We start from the raw sequence: 14,884 nt of genomic DNA on the forward strand, positions 1-14,884 counted from the left end.
CTTCTCCTCCAAGAACTTATCCAATCCTTTTTTAAACACAGCTATACTAACTGCACTAACCACATCCTCTGGCAACAAATTCCAGAGTTTAATTGTGCGTTGAGTAAAAAAGAACTTTCTCCAATTAGTTTTAAATGTGCCCACTGCTAACTTCATGGAGTGCTCCCTAGTCTTTCTATTATCCGAAAGAGTAAATAACCGATTCACATTAACCCGTTCTAGACCTCTCATGATTTTAAACACCTCTATCATATCCCCTTCTCCAAGCTGAAAAGTCCTAACCTCTTTAGTCTTTCCTCATAGGGGAGCTGTTCCATTCCCCTTATCATTTTGGTAGCCCTTCTCTGTACCTTCTCCTTCGCAATTATATCTTTTTTGAGATGCAGTGACCAGAATTGTACACAGTGCTGACTTAACAAGGGATTGGTGATAGCTTGAGTCACAGAGGTCTTTGACTCCCTGCTTGTTTCAACTGTGAAAACAGTGTTTGCACAATGAGGCATCCTCGTACAAGTTATAGTACCTGAAGCTAGAAACACTGGGAGTTGTGTGTACAGAAAATTAGCAGTATTGTTACTGCACGTACATACGCTCCAGGAGGGATCGTGGGTTTCAACATTTTGGAAAGGAATGTCTTTCCAGTTTCTGAAATCCTAATTTTGTGTAGTCCTTGTGGCAGCTAGCCTTACTTTTCAGTCAAGGTTTTTAGAGAGAAAAGAAGGTGGGTCGCAAACAGCCAACAGCACTAGCTACTTAGAGCTTGGGACCTGCTCTTTGTGGAGACAGTTTTCAGCTAAGAGCTCATCCTGATGCAATTCTGTTTTGTGAAACTAAACAGATTGCAGGACTCGGGGATGGGCTACAAATATTTTTAAATCTTGGTTCCTGCTAAACTGGACCAATATCCCTAAACTATATTGCAACATTCACAAATTTACTTATGTTCAAGAAGGAGATGGACAGAAAAAGATGAATCTTATTTCTAAAATCCTTGTTTTCTGTAATTGCCAAAAATACAAGTTGTATTAGGAGTATGTCCAATGAGAAAGGGGGGGGGGGGGGGGGGTAGGTTGCAGGCCATGTGGTGGCTGCCTATGACCTGCCTATTTCTTCTGCTAAACGTTCTTGAGCAATAAAACATCCTGCCGCACGTACTGAAACGAAGCAGATGCAGGCTTCGCAGATGGGTGACCTTGCTTTGCTCTGCAGAATCCCCCTTCAGCTGGAGCATTATGACTGAAAAAAAGCACTGCAGTTCAGTAGGGGCTGTGTTGAGTACATGTGACCAGGTTATCCCCATGAGGTCCACAACAAAGAAAGCCCTGGCTGTGTGGGAAGAGATGATGGATGGTTTACCCAAGAATACATGAAAGAAGGAAATGTTCATGCAATTTTTGAAACATATTGCCACCCTCTTGCCTCCAGAAATGTTCTTAGCCCATTGTTGTGGGTGCTAGCAAACACACTACCAGCAGAAAAATCTTTAGTCTTTTATTATAAGATATCTTCTAATAGGAGCAGTGCTTACCATACAATGCAAAGTAGACCTTCAGCTGTTACACTCCGTGTTCTTCACCAAAGAATTTGCATCTAGTTGGTATCAAAGCCCTGATGCAAGGACCACAGAGCCACATAGTTTACTGCTTGCCAGGCCACGCCATGTAGGCTTTCAATCTTCATCCCCTTGTTAAAACGATAGACCCTGGTGTTGAGAGGAATCCTCTGCCCAAACTGAGGCCTGGGCTCCAAACAAGTAAACAAGGAGCTGAACGGTTGTCGCTGAGCTTTGCGTGGAGGCCACAAGATATTATCATAGCTTTGATAGCAGCACATGGCTTGGAGAGACAGAGGTGTAGGAGAGTCTGCACTATCCAAAGTGGCCCATTCTGGAGGTTTACTATGGATGCTGCTATGATGGTCTCTGGATGTCCAGTTGGGGACTTTGACAGAAACCTCTAGAGAGCTGTGGAGGATGTCCTGTCCCCGCTGCTGTCATCTGTATTTTTTGAGGCAGAACTTTATAGAACTACTACCAAGGTATATCGCTCGACACTTCAGTTGTGTTGAGGCTCCAGCATTAAGCATTGGTATCTTAACTCCGCTTGGTGCAACGAATGATCCTTCCATCAACATCTGCAGAATGCCGATTAAAGGTTCAGCATCTGTCTGGGCATCGCCCGCGTCAGCAGGAATCAAATGCATCCCCCTCCCCCCACCATTTCCCTCAGCCCAGGGCACCAGGGAGAGCCTGCTTCCGTTATGCTCCTTCTCCAGAAATGTTTTCTTATAAAAATTTAAGTAACTGGGCTGGTCCTGTGGCAGAACTCGCTACCTCAGATTGGCTGGGGATGGCTGTGTTCACAGCCCCTGGTGGTGGTGGTGGTGTTGATGGGGGAATGGGAGGAGGCAATAATCACAGTCAACTCATTGGTGATGCCTAGTGGCCCAGACTGAGCGTGCATGATTGCAGTGCTCCAGCACATGGCCCCTGGCAGAGAACTATTGCCGGAATGACTGGGCTTGGAACCATGGCGTATACAGTAAATCTCGGGGGGAAAATTCCTGGGTAGCTGCTAATGAAGGCTCAAGATGCCAACATCCCAACACTGATTTTCCACCAAGCTGGAAGCCCAAAGAAGCCAAAAAAGAAAGTGATGGGTCTGTTAGCAGATCCATGAGTAGTTGTTAAATAAATGACATTGTTTCCTTCTGCAAAAGTGGCTCACCAGCTTTCATGCATATCATGAAAACTCATGCATGCAAAGTATACATAAAGCACATTGATTTGCACAGTGAGCTCCAGAAATACTAATTAAAATATATCTTTATTCTCATGGGTACCCATAATGACAAAATTATATTCCATAATAATTTCCTTCCACAGCTCTTAAAATACGTCCAGGAGAGAGCACTTTGAAAAGCAGTAAAGCACATTAGTTTTCTGAATAAAGCACATTAGCATTGTGTTTTTTGTTTGTAAAGTTTTATTGGCTCTGCCTGGAAGGGCAAAATAAATATTTATGTAACTTTTTGGTTTGGCTTCATTGATTCTCCTCCTGGGCAGCCTAGCCCTTTTCTTTTCTTCCATCTGATTTTTCCCTCTTAGGGCTCAATTCACTCGGTCTGGTCTGAGAAAATTCTAAGGGCAGAAAATGATGCAACCGAGTTTAGTGAATGCAGTTAAGTGCCTTCTGTGCTTTAAAAGGCTCCGAGGCCCTCTGTGACTTGGGATGTTGGTGTGAGAGGGAGTGTTACCGGGGTGGGGGGTGCATGTGTGCGGTGGCCGGGAGAATGTGAGTGCTGGTGCTGCCTGCAACAGCAGCTGTGTCGTGAAAACACTGAAATACTGATTTTGTTTTTTTTGTACCCTCAGAGACCACCCCCCCCCTAATTAGCTGGAATTTACAATTTATAAAGACCTAACAATAGCTGCCCTGCTTATAAACTCGTAGGGCTGTATCTGTCATGTTTCTTAATGTACTCCGTCTCACAGCAACAATATGCTGGTATCACTATCTATTACTAGCTTAGTGCTTAGAGTAGCGTGCTACAAGCCAGGGTTCAAATCCCGCTGCCACTCCTTGTGACCTTGGGCAAGGAAGTTGCGTCCCCCTCCACTGCCTCAGGTGCAAACGTAAAGGCTGATGCAGAAAGGGGCATTTGAACGCACGTTTTCTGAGCGCAAAACTCCAGAAAAAACTCCGGACCTAAAACTATTCCACCCTTCCAATTTGACAATTCCATCATCCAACTTAAAGACAATGTTAAAGATTTAGGCTTCTGGGTGGACAATGATCTAAATTTTAAAAAACACATCTCTACTAGAACAAAAGAAGGATTCCACAAACTACAGGTAATCAAACACCTAAAACCACTGCTTCGTCCCCATGACTTCAAAACAGTCCTTCAAGCCCTAATATTCTCCTGTTTGGACTACTGCAATTCTCTTCTAATTGGACTACCCAAGTCATCCCTAAGACCACTACAGCTTCTTCAGAATGCCGCTGCCAGAATCTTAACGGGGAAAAGAAAATCTCAACACATCACTCCTGTTCTCAACCAACTACAATGGCTCACAATTGAGAAAAGAATCGAATTCAAAGTCCTCTCAATTCTGCAGAAAGCAATTTACAAAGCAGATTACTCTGCTCTTGTTGACGTCATACATATCCACCAATCCCTACGCACTACAAGAACAACTAGTAAAATACAACTTGTGATTCCATCTCTCCCTCTCGCCAAACTCTCTTCCACCAGAAATAGAGCCATTTCCATCATCAGCCCAAAATTATGGAACTCACTACCTCAGTACCTCGCTGGTCAAGAAAACCCTAAATCTTTTAAAAAAAGAACTAAAATCTTGGCTACTAAGCCAATCTCTTACTGACAGCTCGGACTTTTGATCTCATAACTATCAGTCTACCGATAGGACAATTTATCCCGCCCTCTAACTACAGATATATCCTATTATCTATGAACCCTGTTTTTTCAGTATACCTTACTTGTAATATATCCTGCTGTTTGTTAGACTAATTTTTATGTCTGTTTCTCAGTCTGATTAATGTAATCTGTCAAATTTAAATGTAACTGGTTTGTTATAATGTAAACCGGAATGAAGGCAACTCTGCTATACCTCGGTATATAAAAAACGCTAAAAAAAAAAAAAATAAATAAAAAAAACTTACTGCTGCTGCAGCAAGGAGTTTTGTGCACAGAACATGCACATTCCTAAACGGGAATACTGCTTAGCGCCCTTGCATAGAAAAAATCCATGCAAATGAGGGCATTAAGCAGTACTCCCCCATGCAGAGACATTGCATCTGGCCAGCTTGCCTTTTTTTATTGCTGGAAACTTAACTCCTGGGTCAGGGCTAGAGTTAAATTTCCAGCACTGTGTAAAAAAAAAAAAAAAAAAGGAACTCCCCAGGTAAGTGCCGGCAGCTGCTGCCACTTCCCCTGGATAAATACTAATTTCTGTCTGTCTGGCAGTGGGAGGCAGCAGCAGCCTGATAGCCGCATAAGTGAGTACTTTATCTGGTTATGAGGTGCAGTTTGCTGCTACTTAGCCACATAAAGTACTTATCCAGCTAGGGAGCAGTGGCCCGCTCCAGATAGCTGGATAAATCAGTATTTATCTGTCTAAGTGGTGGCAGTGGTAGCCTCTCAGGGATGCCTCCTCCTTTCCCGAGTTAAAATGTGCATTCTGTCTGTGCTGAAACGCACATTTTAAGGTTTAGGTGTGTTTAAGTCCTGATGCATTAGGATCTGGAGTTTAATAAAAAAAAAAAAAAAAACCAAAAACAAAACTAGGTTCGAAAAATGTGCACTGAAAACCAGTGCCCATTTTCTTAGTGTCCAGATTACCGCATTGGGTTATTAGATTGGGAGCCCTCTGGAGACAGGAAATGGCTGAAAGGCAGAATATAAATCAAATAAAAGAAATAAAATACTCAATACAAAAAACCAGCAAATTTCTCTCACACTCAAATGAGACCATGTAAAGGTGCAAAAGCCTTTATGCAAACACCCTCATTCTGGAGTTGGTTCGAGGGCCTCTGATGCAGGCCAGACAAGAGCCAAAACGCTGCCACACCCAGGCTGGCATTGTATGGATTTCTCCCTTGAACCGACAACTCGGGGAGCCCTCCAGCATAAGGGGGTTTTGCAAGAAGGTGCTTTTGTCATGAGACACATTACAACAGACTCGGCTAAGCATTTGGACTTTGGGATATTTTTTTTCCCCTATATTTGTTGATTTTTATTTCTCTGCAAAGAAAGGTCTCAGCACTTGATTGCAATAAGAGTGAATGCTGCTATTATGGATTCCTGATTCATACTTGGGTAAATGTAGCCATTACTGAAGACTCTGATTGGATGTGTCCTCAGCAGTCTGTTCTTTGGCTAAGTGCGCCTTTATGATATCCCCTGTCGTATTTTCTGTCCAGCTCCTTTCCCCACTGATTTGGAGGAGCCCTCACCTTTTATATGGGTCTTCTATATAAACTGGTCTCCAGTTCAGTGTCTGCCATTAGGGCTTCCAGGTCTGGGAGTTTATTACCCTGACTATGAGCATTCCAGGTACTGCTCTTTTTCTTCATAACTTCATATTTGCCCTCCTTAATTTCCCTTGTTCTTATGTATTTGGGGTTTTCCCGTCATACGGGTCGATACAGTAAGAACACCTGTGCACGCGATACAGTATCTTAATTTATTTAAATTAGGCCCGGCAGTAAAAAGAGGCGCTAGGGACACTAGCGCGTCCCTAGCGCCTCTTTTTTGACAGAAGCAGCGGCTGTCAGCGGGTTTGACAGCCGACGCTCAATTTTGCCAGCGTCGGTTCTCTAGCTCGCTGACAGCCACGGGCTCGGAAACCGGATGCCGGCAAAAGTGAGCGTCTGGTTTTCGACCCGACAGCCGCAGGCCCATTTTACATTTTTTTTTTTTTTTTAATTTTTGACTTTTTTAAACTTTCGGGACCTCCAACTTAATATCGCCATGATATTGAGTCAGAGGGTGCACAAAAAAAGCAGTTTTTACTGCTTTTCTGTGCCCTTTCCTGGTGCCTGGAGAAATTAGCGCCTATCTTTGGGTAGGCGCTAATTTCTGAAAGTAAAATGTGTGGCTTGGCTGCACATTTTGCTTTCTGAATCGCGCGCGAATACCTAATAGGGCCATCAACATGCATTTGCATGTTGAGGGTGCTATTAGTTTCGGGGGGGTTGGACGTGTGTTTTGAACGCGCTGTTACCCCCTACTGAATAAGGGGTAAAGCTAGCGCGTCCAAAACGCGCGTCCAAATGCCGGCTAACAGTGCGCTCCGTCTGTACTGTATCGGCCCGTTTGTGATGATCTGTGGTGATTTCAGGTATTATTTGTGAATGACACCTTGACTCAAGTTCATTTCAGCCGCTATGGAAATTTCTGGGTGTAGGGGGACTGCAAAAACGGTATGAGAAAGTGGTATTATATATATATACTTCTGTACTGGAATATGCCATCGTCAAATAATACACACAAACACACACGCCCTTCTCTAATGACCAGAAGAGCAGTCAATAAGATCTGGCTGGGATACAGTGTGTGTGTGTGTATATATATATATATATATATATATATGTGTGTGTGTATTATTATATATATATATGTGTGTGTGTATTATTTGACGATGGCATATTCCAGTACAGAAGCAGCCAAAATGAAATGCTACATCAAAGAAAAAGTAGAAAGAAGACTATAGTACATTTACTAGATCTATAATGCATGTCATACATTGTGGGGACCAATGAAACAAGTGCCCTAGCATCAGTCGTTAACATAGTGTTTTAATGTGCACTTTAACAGCTGATGATAAGAGGTAAATGAGGTAGGTGCTAATGAGGCACAGTTATCAGGTTTTCTTGTGTTAATGGGTCTGTTAAATTTTGTATGTTCACTTGCATTTTTCACATCACTATTAGGTAAACTATTTAGCATAATTCTGCATCTTATTAGCATAAAATTTGCATTAATGTCAACATGAGCTCGTGCTCGCCTGCTAACACTTGTGCTGCTCATCACACGCTTTACTGCGTTGGCCCCGGCGTGAGCTGAGCACATTTCCTTAAAGGCATACTGAGAATGGTTCACTTTGTGTAGCAAACTGCTCGGGAATTATGCAGCAGAATGTTTTAATGGCGAGAAACTGAACGCTTCCCTGTCTTGCCTCTGAACACAGGTGCTAGCCACAGGGCTGAGTGGCTTGTATTCCTCTCTGCCCACCAAGCTGGAAGATAAGGGGGAAGATTGGCACTGCCTGCTGAAGGAGGACTGGCTCCAGATCCCAGCACTCATCCAGTTCATGAACTCACTTGAGTTTTGCAACGCGGTCATCCAGGTAAATGCTGACCTGCCTGTTCGCCCCCTTTCAGATGATTCAGTGTAAATATGTGGGCTGGAAGCCAATGGACTTGCTTCCTGTAGGGACAGTGCAGTAGCAAAGCTGGGTTATTGCAGGTAAAACACGCCGTGAGCAGCAAGATTTCTCTTCTTTGTAGGCAAAGGTTTATCGTACAAACCGCTGTAACACCATTCCTGCTGTAGGTAAACATCCCTAGTTCCAATCATTGCGTTTCCGGGCCAGCCTGGACTAATATCCTACAGGGAAATTATTAGACCAAGCAGTATGTAGATGCCTCTTACCTTCCATTTGCATGAGGCAGGAACACTGCAGCCTTGCCTGAAAAAAAAAAAATACAGACTAGTTCCTTTTTGTTTCTTTTCATGGACCAGTAGACTGATTTGGGCTGAGCAGTCTTGCCCCATGGTCTAGAGATTACATGGGTGTAAGGTGAATGCAATTGTGGCCCGGTTTATGTTGCACTCCTTAGAATGACAGAGCATGAGCTTCAGCCTGAAGCTGCTAAACCAGGAGAAAAATGTAAAGCGTTGCCTGTTCAACCTGCTATGACCGTCGCCTTGAAAGAAGCACTGCTTTATGCCGCTTGTACGTAGGACACGGTTGCCTGCCTGTTGCACCTCCTGCTGGCCATGCAATGTCTTGTTGATGATGAATACACATTGAATAGCAGAAGGACTTCGTTCTGTCTCTGTCTCACATTCTCACAGTGTGTGATGTCCTTAGCGCCATGCCCCCAAAGCATCTCATCGCTGGTTTTTGCATGTTCGTGCACGGCAGACATGGCTGCCTGTTGAAATGTCTAGCTCAAACACTGGTCTGACACAAAATTTTAAAGCACACAGTCTGTGACTTTGAGAAAAAGATGTCCCGTACCATGGGTGGTTACTTTGCTACCCCACAAACAGGCCGATGCAATACCATGCGCTGGCCATAGCTTAACATGCGATTGGAAGCATGTCCAATAGAGCGCATAGGCAATAGTGCTCATCACATGTACATTTTTATTTTTAATAAAGGTGTAATGGGGATATCAAGAAAGGGGGTTGAGAGAAGTTTCAGATACATTTATTTGTGCTGGGTTGGAAAGAAAGTGGTAAAGAGATCTATAGGTAGGTTCACTATGAGACTGTCAGTGTAGGAGCAAATGATGATTTCAGAGAGGTTAAGTAAGATTGTAGGCATTTTGAAATAACCACATTTTGAGGTCACGTCTGGGTTTCTTTGTTTCAGTGGTCGTCAGGCGTAGAGTCTCAGAGAGTTCCAAAATGTGGGGCCTGCAATGGAGAACATATGGTCTTTTATTTTTGTCCGATGTGTATTCTGTAATGTTGGCACAGCTGGTAATCCTTTATTATGAGTGATCTCTGTGGCTTGTAGGGTTGTAGCGGTGGTGGTGTCAGAATGGAAGGAGGGAATGCATTAATGTTAAGACTTTGTAATGGATACGGGATTGTGTCGGTAGCCAGTGCAGAGCTATCAGTGATTGTGAGATGTGATCAGATTTCCTGGATCCTGTTAGGAGTCTTGCGGCAGCATTTTGTAGTAGTTGTAGTCTTTTTTTTTTTTAAGTCCTTTAGGTGCTATGAGTAGAAGAGAGTTGCAGTAGTCTGTTTGAGAAAATGATGGTTTGTAGTACTGTACAGAAGTCTGCATGAGCCAGCAATGGTTTCAGTCTGTGTAGTAATTGTAGTTTAGCATAGCCTGATTTTCCATAGTTAGGCTCTCATCAATCTGTACTCCTAGGTCCCACACTTGGTCTGAGGGTGTAATATTGAAGTCACCCAGGTCAAGTGTCTGCAGAGATGTTACTGGAGGATTTCTTCTTAATAGAATGATTTCACTTTTTTTTTTTTTTTGGTGTTTAGAGAGAGTTTGAGAGTGGATAGTTCATGTTGAATAGCCTTCATGTATGATGCTATTAGCTATTTCCCTCCGATGGGGGGGAAAAAAAAAAGTGTGCCTGACATGCACATTTTTACCCTCAAAAATTAATACCTGCCCCAGCAGGTGTTAAGTTTTGAGGAGCCCAAAAAGTTGACAGAAAAGCAGAAAATACTGCTTTTCTGTACTTCCTCCGACTTAATATTGTGCGCACCGATTCACCTCTCCGGGTGCCCGATTCAATATGCAAATGGCTGCCTCGGTAAAAAGGAGCCACTTAGGGGAAGTTTGTGTCCCTACCGCCTTCCTTGGCAGCGAGCGCCCAGGGCTGTCAGCGGGTTAGGAAAACGAACACTCAATTTTACAATATTGGTATTAAATCGAAGGAACAGAAAAAGGAGAATGTGTAAAAAAAAAAAAAAAAAAAAAAAAAAAAAAGTGCTGGCGATCAGGTTAGGAAAACAGATGCTTGTAAAATTGAGCGTCCATTTTCCTAAACCGCTGACAGCCACCTCTCCTGGGTGGTATATTGCATCGGGCACCCGGAGACGTGAATCGGCGCGCACAAGGAGAGCGGGCACTCAATCATGAGCGCTGTTATCTGTGCCCCTATGTTGCACTGGCCTGAAAAAAAAAATTGAAATGGTTTAATGTTTTGTTTTTTGTTTTTTAAACTTGTCTTATGCATTTAGCTGGGCTGGTTTGCAAGCTGCTGGCCGAAGGTTTTTTTTTTGGAGGGGGGACGGGGCTGGGGATGCTGCAGTATGAATCTCCTTCAGCGAGAGAAGGGTGAGTCCAAAAAAAAGTGTCCAACAGTTTTCTAGAGGGACGTGATGGAGGCCAAATGCCCATTAAGGTTTCTCCCTTTTTCCTGTAAAAACCAAAACCGTGGAACAAGCCTGCCCCTACCCCCTCCGTTAAAGTCCTACCAGCAGTGTCTGAATGCTGTTTCACCTGGGTATGAGAACATTTCCTAGGTAGCTGGGACGGTACCTGTTCAAGCTCTGGCCCTTTGAGAAATCTGGAAGCCAGTTTGCATTAATGGTTCATGGTCGTGAGGTGTAAAATGAGTTTTGTGTCAATTTTGCTAGGGTTCAAGTTGGCACACTAACGGGGATGTTATCGTGGGTCTGTGTTCGCTTTTTTGCGGGTTTTAAACGCCTGTTGTTTGTTCTGTGTGGTAATAGGTGAGCTGCTTTGCATCTCATCTCATGACAAGTTGTAGTTGGAACTCTTGCCAGCGAGTTAATGCGCATTCACTGGATTGTGTACACTTAACAGCGCTGTAAATGCAAACTAACACTTGTTGAAAGCATTAGCGCACTTCAGTACATTGACCTCACGAAGTGTCAGACAAGCGCGTCTTGGGACTCTCCCATGATGTTTACCAGCTACTGGCGTGTAACGTTGCTGAGGTAATGGGGTTTTCACAGTAAGTGAATGAGATTCTGCTTTCCCCCCATTCTTGGAAGTCGGCAGTGCAGTAGCTCAGATCCGTTTTGTATCCGACAGGAATGGTCTGCAGCATGCAGATTTTATTTTTTCCTGTTCCTGCATTGCTTTCTAATATGAGACTCGTGACAGGGGATTACAGCGGGGAAGGTCATCGATTCTGAACACAGCGGTACGGAATCCATGACACTTTTTTCTTCTCTTAAAGTTAAGGGCTTCCGAGAGAGACGTTTTCCCCAAGGTGTCTAAACCATGTAGTTTCTAAGTTTGGGGGGAGGGGGGATAATTTTGTAGGGGAAAAAAGCATATAACATTCAAGACCTAGAAATGTTTTTAATCCATTTTTATTTTAAACGTGTTGACGGGCGAAGCAAAGCCAGATTAAAATAATATCCATATTTTCAACTGAGTCTGGGGATGAGGGGGGGGGGGGGGGGGGAAGCAGGGAGATGGAACATGTTCATAAAACAGTTACATAATTAAAAAAAGCTGCTCGAAGCCATCAGTTATTTCTGTAATACAGGTTTGAAGGTATCGAGAGTACAGCTAAGTGAAGTGGAAGTTCATTTCCAGCGTAGCAGGCCAGCTTGTCATATTCTGCTTCCTCCTTAGGTGACAAACTGCATAGTTGTGAATTGGCCATAAAATACAGCAAAAGCACTGTCCTCGTTATGGGAAGACCAAAAAGCTTTTCTAGATTTCCTACTTAAAAAAAAAAAACCAAAAAAATAAAACTGAAGGAATTAATAGAGACCATGGCACTCAGTAAAGTCCCCCCTCAGTTTAGAGCAGCTTTACCCTCCTTGGCAGGAACCTGCTTAGGCAGGCAGTGCAGTGTGTGGAGAAAATGTTAATCCCTAACGCATCTCGTGGCATTTATAGTTCTCTTAATCTGTGTGGATCGGATGCTTTATTAACACTGCATCCCCATATAATAGCTGTTTTTTTAAGCAAGAGCTTGCTGCAGAGTTTTACTGTGTTTGAAATTCCCTTTCTTCTCACTAGTGTTGACAAACTGACTACTGTTAGGATTTTAAAATCATTGCTGTGGTGCCAGCCACAGAATATTCTAGTCATTGTTGCGTAGTAACCAGCATTCCCCCCCCCCCCCTCCCGAATTTGTGCTGTGGTTATGAGAAAATACATATGCATGTGATATTTTTCCAAGGTGACCATTGTTATGAGTAAAATAGAAAATCAAATTCAGGAGAGAGAAATGCTCTAGGACAGTGGTTCCCTAACCTGTCCTGGGTGACTCCCCCCCCTGTTGGGTTTCAAGAAATCCACAGTGAATGTGCATGTGATAGATAGTTGCATGCAGATTTAATGCATGCCATATTCATTGTAGATATCCTGAAAACCTGACTGGCTGGACAGGTTCGGGAACCACAACTCTAGAGCAAGAGGTCACGGAACAAAGCTTCAAGGAGGTAGACTCAGGAATAACATTAAGAAAATATTTCTTCGTGGAAGAGTGGTGGAGGCATGGAATAGCCTCCCAGGGGAGATGGCAGAGACCAAAACAGTAAGAGAATTTAAGAAAACCTAGGATAAGCCCAGAGGATCTCTGGCTGCAAAGAAGCGAGGGGGGAAAGCCAGGAATCAGCAGGGCTCTAAGGCACAGACCAGGAAGCAAACTCGACTAGATGGGCCTTGTGTTCCTGATCTGTTGTTGCATGACTGTATTGATCTGTGAAAATTCAAAGGTGCAATGGCAAATCGTTTCGCATACGCTGCATGGCATGCGTAACAGCGACTGTACAGCAGGGGCACTATTACCAAGTTAAAGTAATGTTCTTAAAAGCAGCCAGGATGGTTTATTGATCACAAGTCATGTGTTGATTTAATATTGCATTCCTACAATGACCATTATACATTGTGGGCCAAGTCCAAATCTTTTATGTAATTAAATTGAGATGGCAATGTCAAGAGACGGGTGGCACCTTATAGACTGACCAGTTTATTCAGGCCCAAGCTTTCGAGTACAGAGTCCACTTCGTCAGATGCAAATTGAAATGACATTTTTACAACAATGTCTGAATTGGTTGGTCAGGTGGTTAAAGTCAGAGCAAAATGCAAAACTCAAAGGACATGGCTGCACATGAAACTTTATTCACCTGAAAAACCTAATAATCTGTGCGTAATTGGACCCTTGTCAATGCAGGATCTTTACATTCTAGGTGGCGCATCCTCTGATTCGTAACCAGCTCGTTAATTACATCTACAATGGGTTCCTGGTTCCAGTCATGGCTCCTGCGCTTCATAAGGTCAGTGATTGGAGAAAAGGGATTGTATTATCAAGATTTTCATTACCCCCCCTTTTTTTTTTTTTGTGTTGGTTGTGGAGGAGAGCCTTTGAGAAGATGAATAGTTCATCTTTACGGCCCAAGCCCTCTAGTTTTTCACCATCCCCTTAATTAGTAACCAGGAGTTGGGAAGATCTACCGAGGCCTCAGTCGGTGCCACTCCGTCATATCCGTGGTCAGGCAGTGGGTAATGTGATGTGTCCTCATACCAACTCCTTTCTGAAACCAAGCAGACCATCCTCTTCAAGGGTCTATTAACAAGAATATTAATATAGTGGGGCCAGCCTTGCAGGAGCCCTGGGCTTGATTCTTGAGCCTGGCTTCTGCATTTACAGCCTCAGGGAGGTGGGGGGTTCCCAGCCATTGCGTAATGGTGACCCCTAGGAGCCAGGCTCCGTGTGCATGCACAGCAGGTTCCAGGAGAAACTCTTGATCTGTGGCTTCTGGCCAAAGACTGCTATAGCAATGGCGTTGCTTAAAAAAAAAAAAAAAAAAAAGTGAACATTATAAAATCAGGAAACACCCTGGGAGTCTCAATGAAAGCTCCTCGCACTGTAGCCCAGCAGAGGCTGATTCTGATTAACTGGAAGTTCAGAGGAGTGAGAGAATATTGCTGGGACCAAAATAATTTTGCATTTGGTTTTATCATCTAGTTCTTTAAAAAAAAAAACAAATAGCAGTCTTCTGTGTGAATGGTTCGACAACACATTTTGGTGTGATGGGAGAAGAAATAGTGCCATCAGTTTGGTTTAATTACAGGTGAGTACGTTTGGCAGAAGGCAACAAATTGACTTAGGGTAGAGAGGGTTTGAACACGCATTCCAGGACTTCTCTTGACCCGTTCAGTACTCTGCTTCATCACAGTTACTGCTTAGGTAAGAACTGTAAAGCTGGATCAGACCCTATGGAGCCTGGGTCCCAGAGTCCTGTCTCTGACAGTGGCCAATTCGAGTCGTTAGAAAGTACTCGGTAGATCCTTATGGGGAGATCCATCCCCTGTTGTTTGTTCCCAAAAGTGATGATTTCCTCATCTGCCTGGCTAATATTTGTTGATGGATCGGTCCTTCAGAAACTTATCCAAACCTTTTTAAAACCCAGCTACATTACTGGCCTTGATTACAACTAAATATAGGGACCTTCATTTTTGGTTTTTATTGTTCTGTATTTTTCCTGGCAATTTATTGAGGTTTATTATATATAACAAGAACAAACACAGGAGAAAATGGGGGGAGGGGGGAAAAGGCTCAGTATTTTTCTGGGTAAATACCAGAGTTTATTTTGGTGGATGATAAAACAACATGAAGCAGGTTCCCCCACCCATGCGCGTAGCAGCATCCCCTTCTCCTGC

General features: G+C 43.5%; 1 protein-coding gene across 9 annotated transcripts in view; it reads left to right on the forward strand.

Annotated features, from left to right (window-relative positions):
• Positions 1–14,884, forward strand: part of FAM160A1 (family with sequence similarity 160 member A1) — a 285,642-nt gene that overhangs the window by 176,307 nt on the left and 94,451 nt on the right. For all 9 annotated transcript variants that reach the window (XM_029606299.1, XM_029606802.1, XM_029606565.1 and 6 more), the window contains 2 exons: positions 7,715–7,873; positions 13,411–13,497. In XM_029606299.1, the coding sequence (XP_029462159.1) occupies positions 7,715–7,873; positions 13,411–13,497 (246 nt within the window). The remainder of the gene's footprint in view (positions 1–7,714; positions 7,874–13,410; positions 13,498–14,884) is intronic.

This window comes from Rhinatrema bivittatum, chromosome 1 (genome assembly GCF_901001135.1).
Source record: "Rhinatrema bivittatum chromosome 1, aRhiBiv1.1, whole genome shotgun sequence".
In the NCBI taxonomy this organism is placed as follows: Eukaryota; Metazoa; Chordata; class Amphibia; order Gymnophiona; family Rhinatrematidae; genus Rhinatrema; species Rhinatrema bivittatum.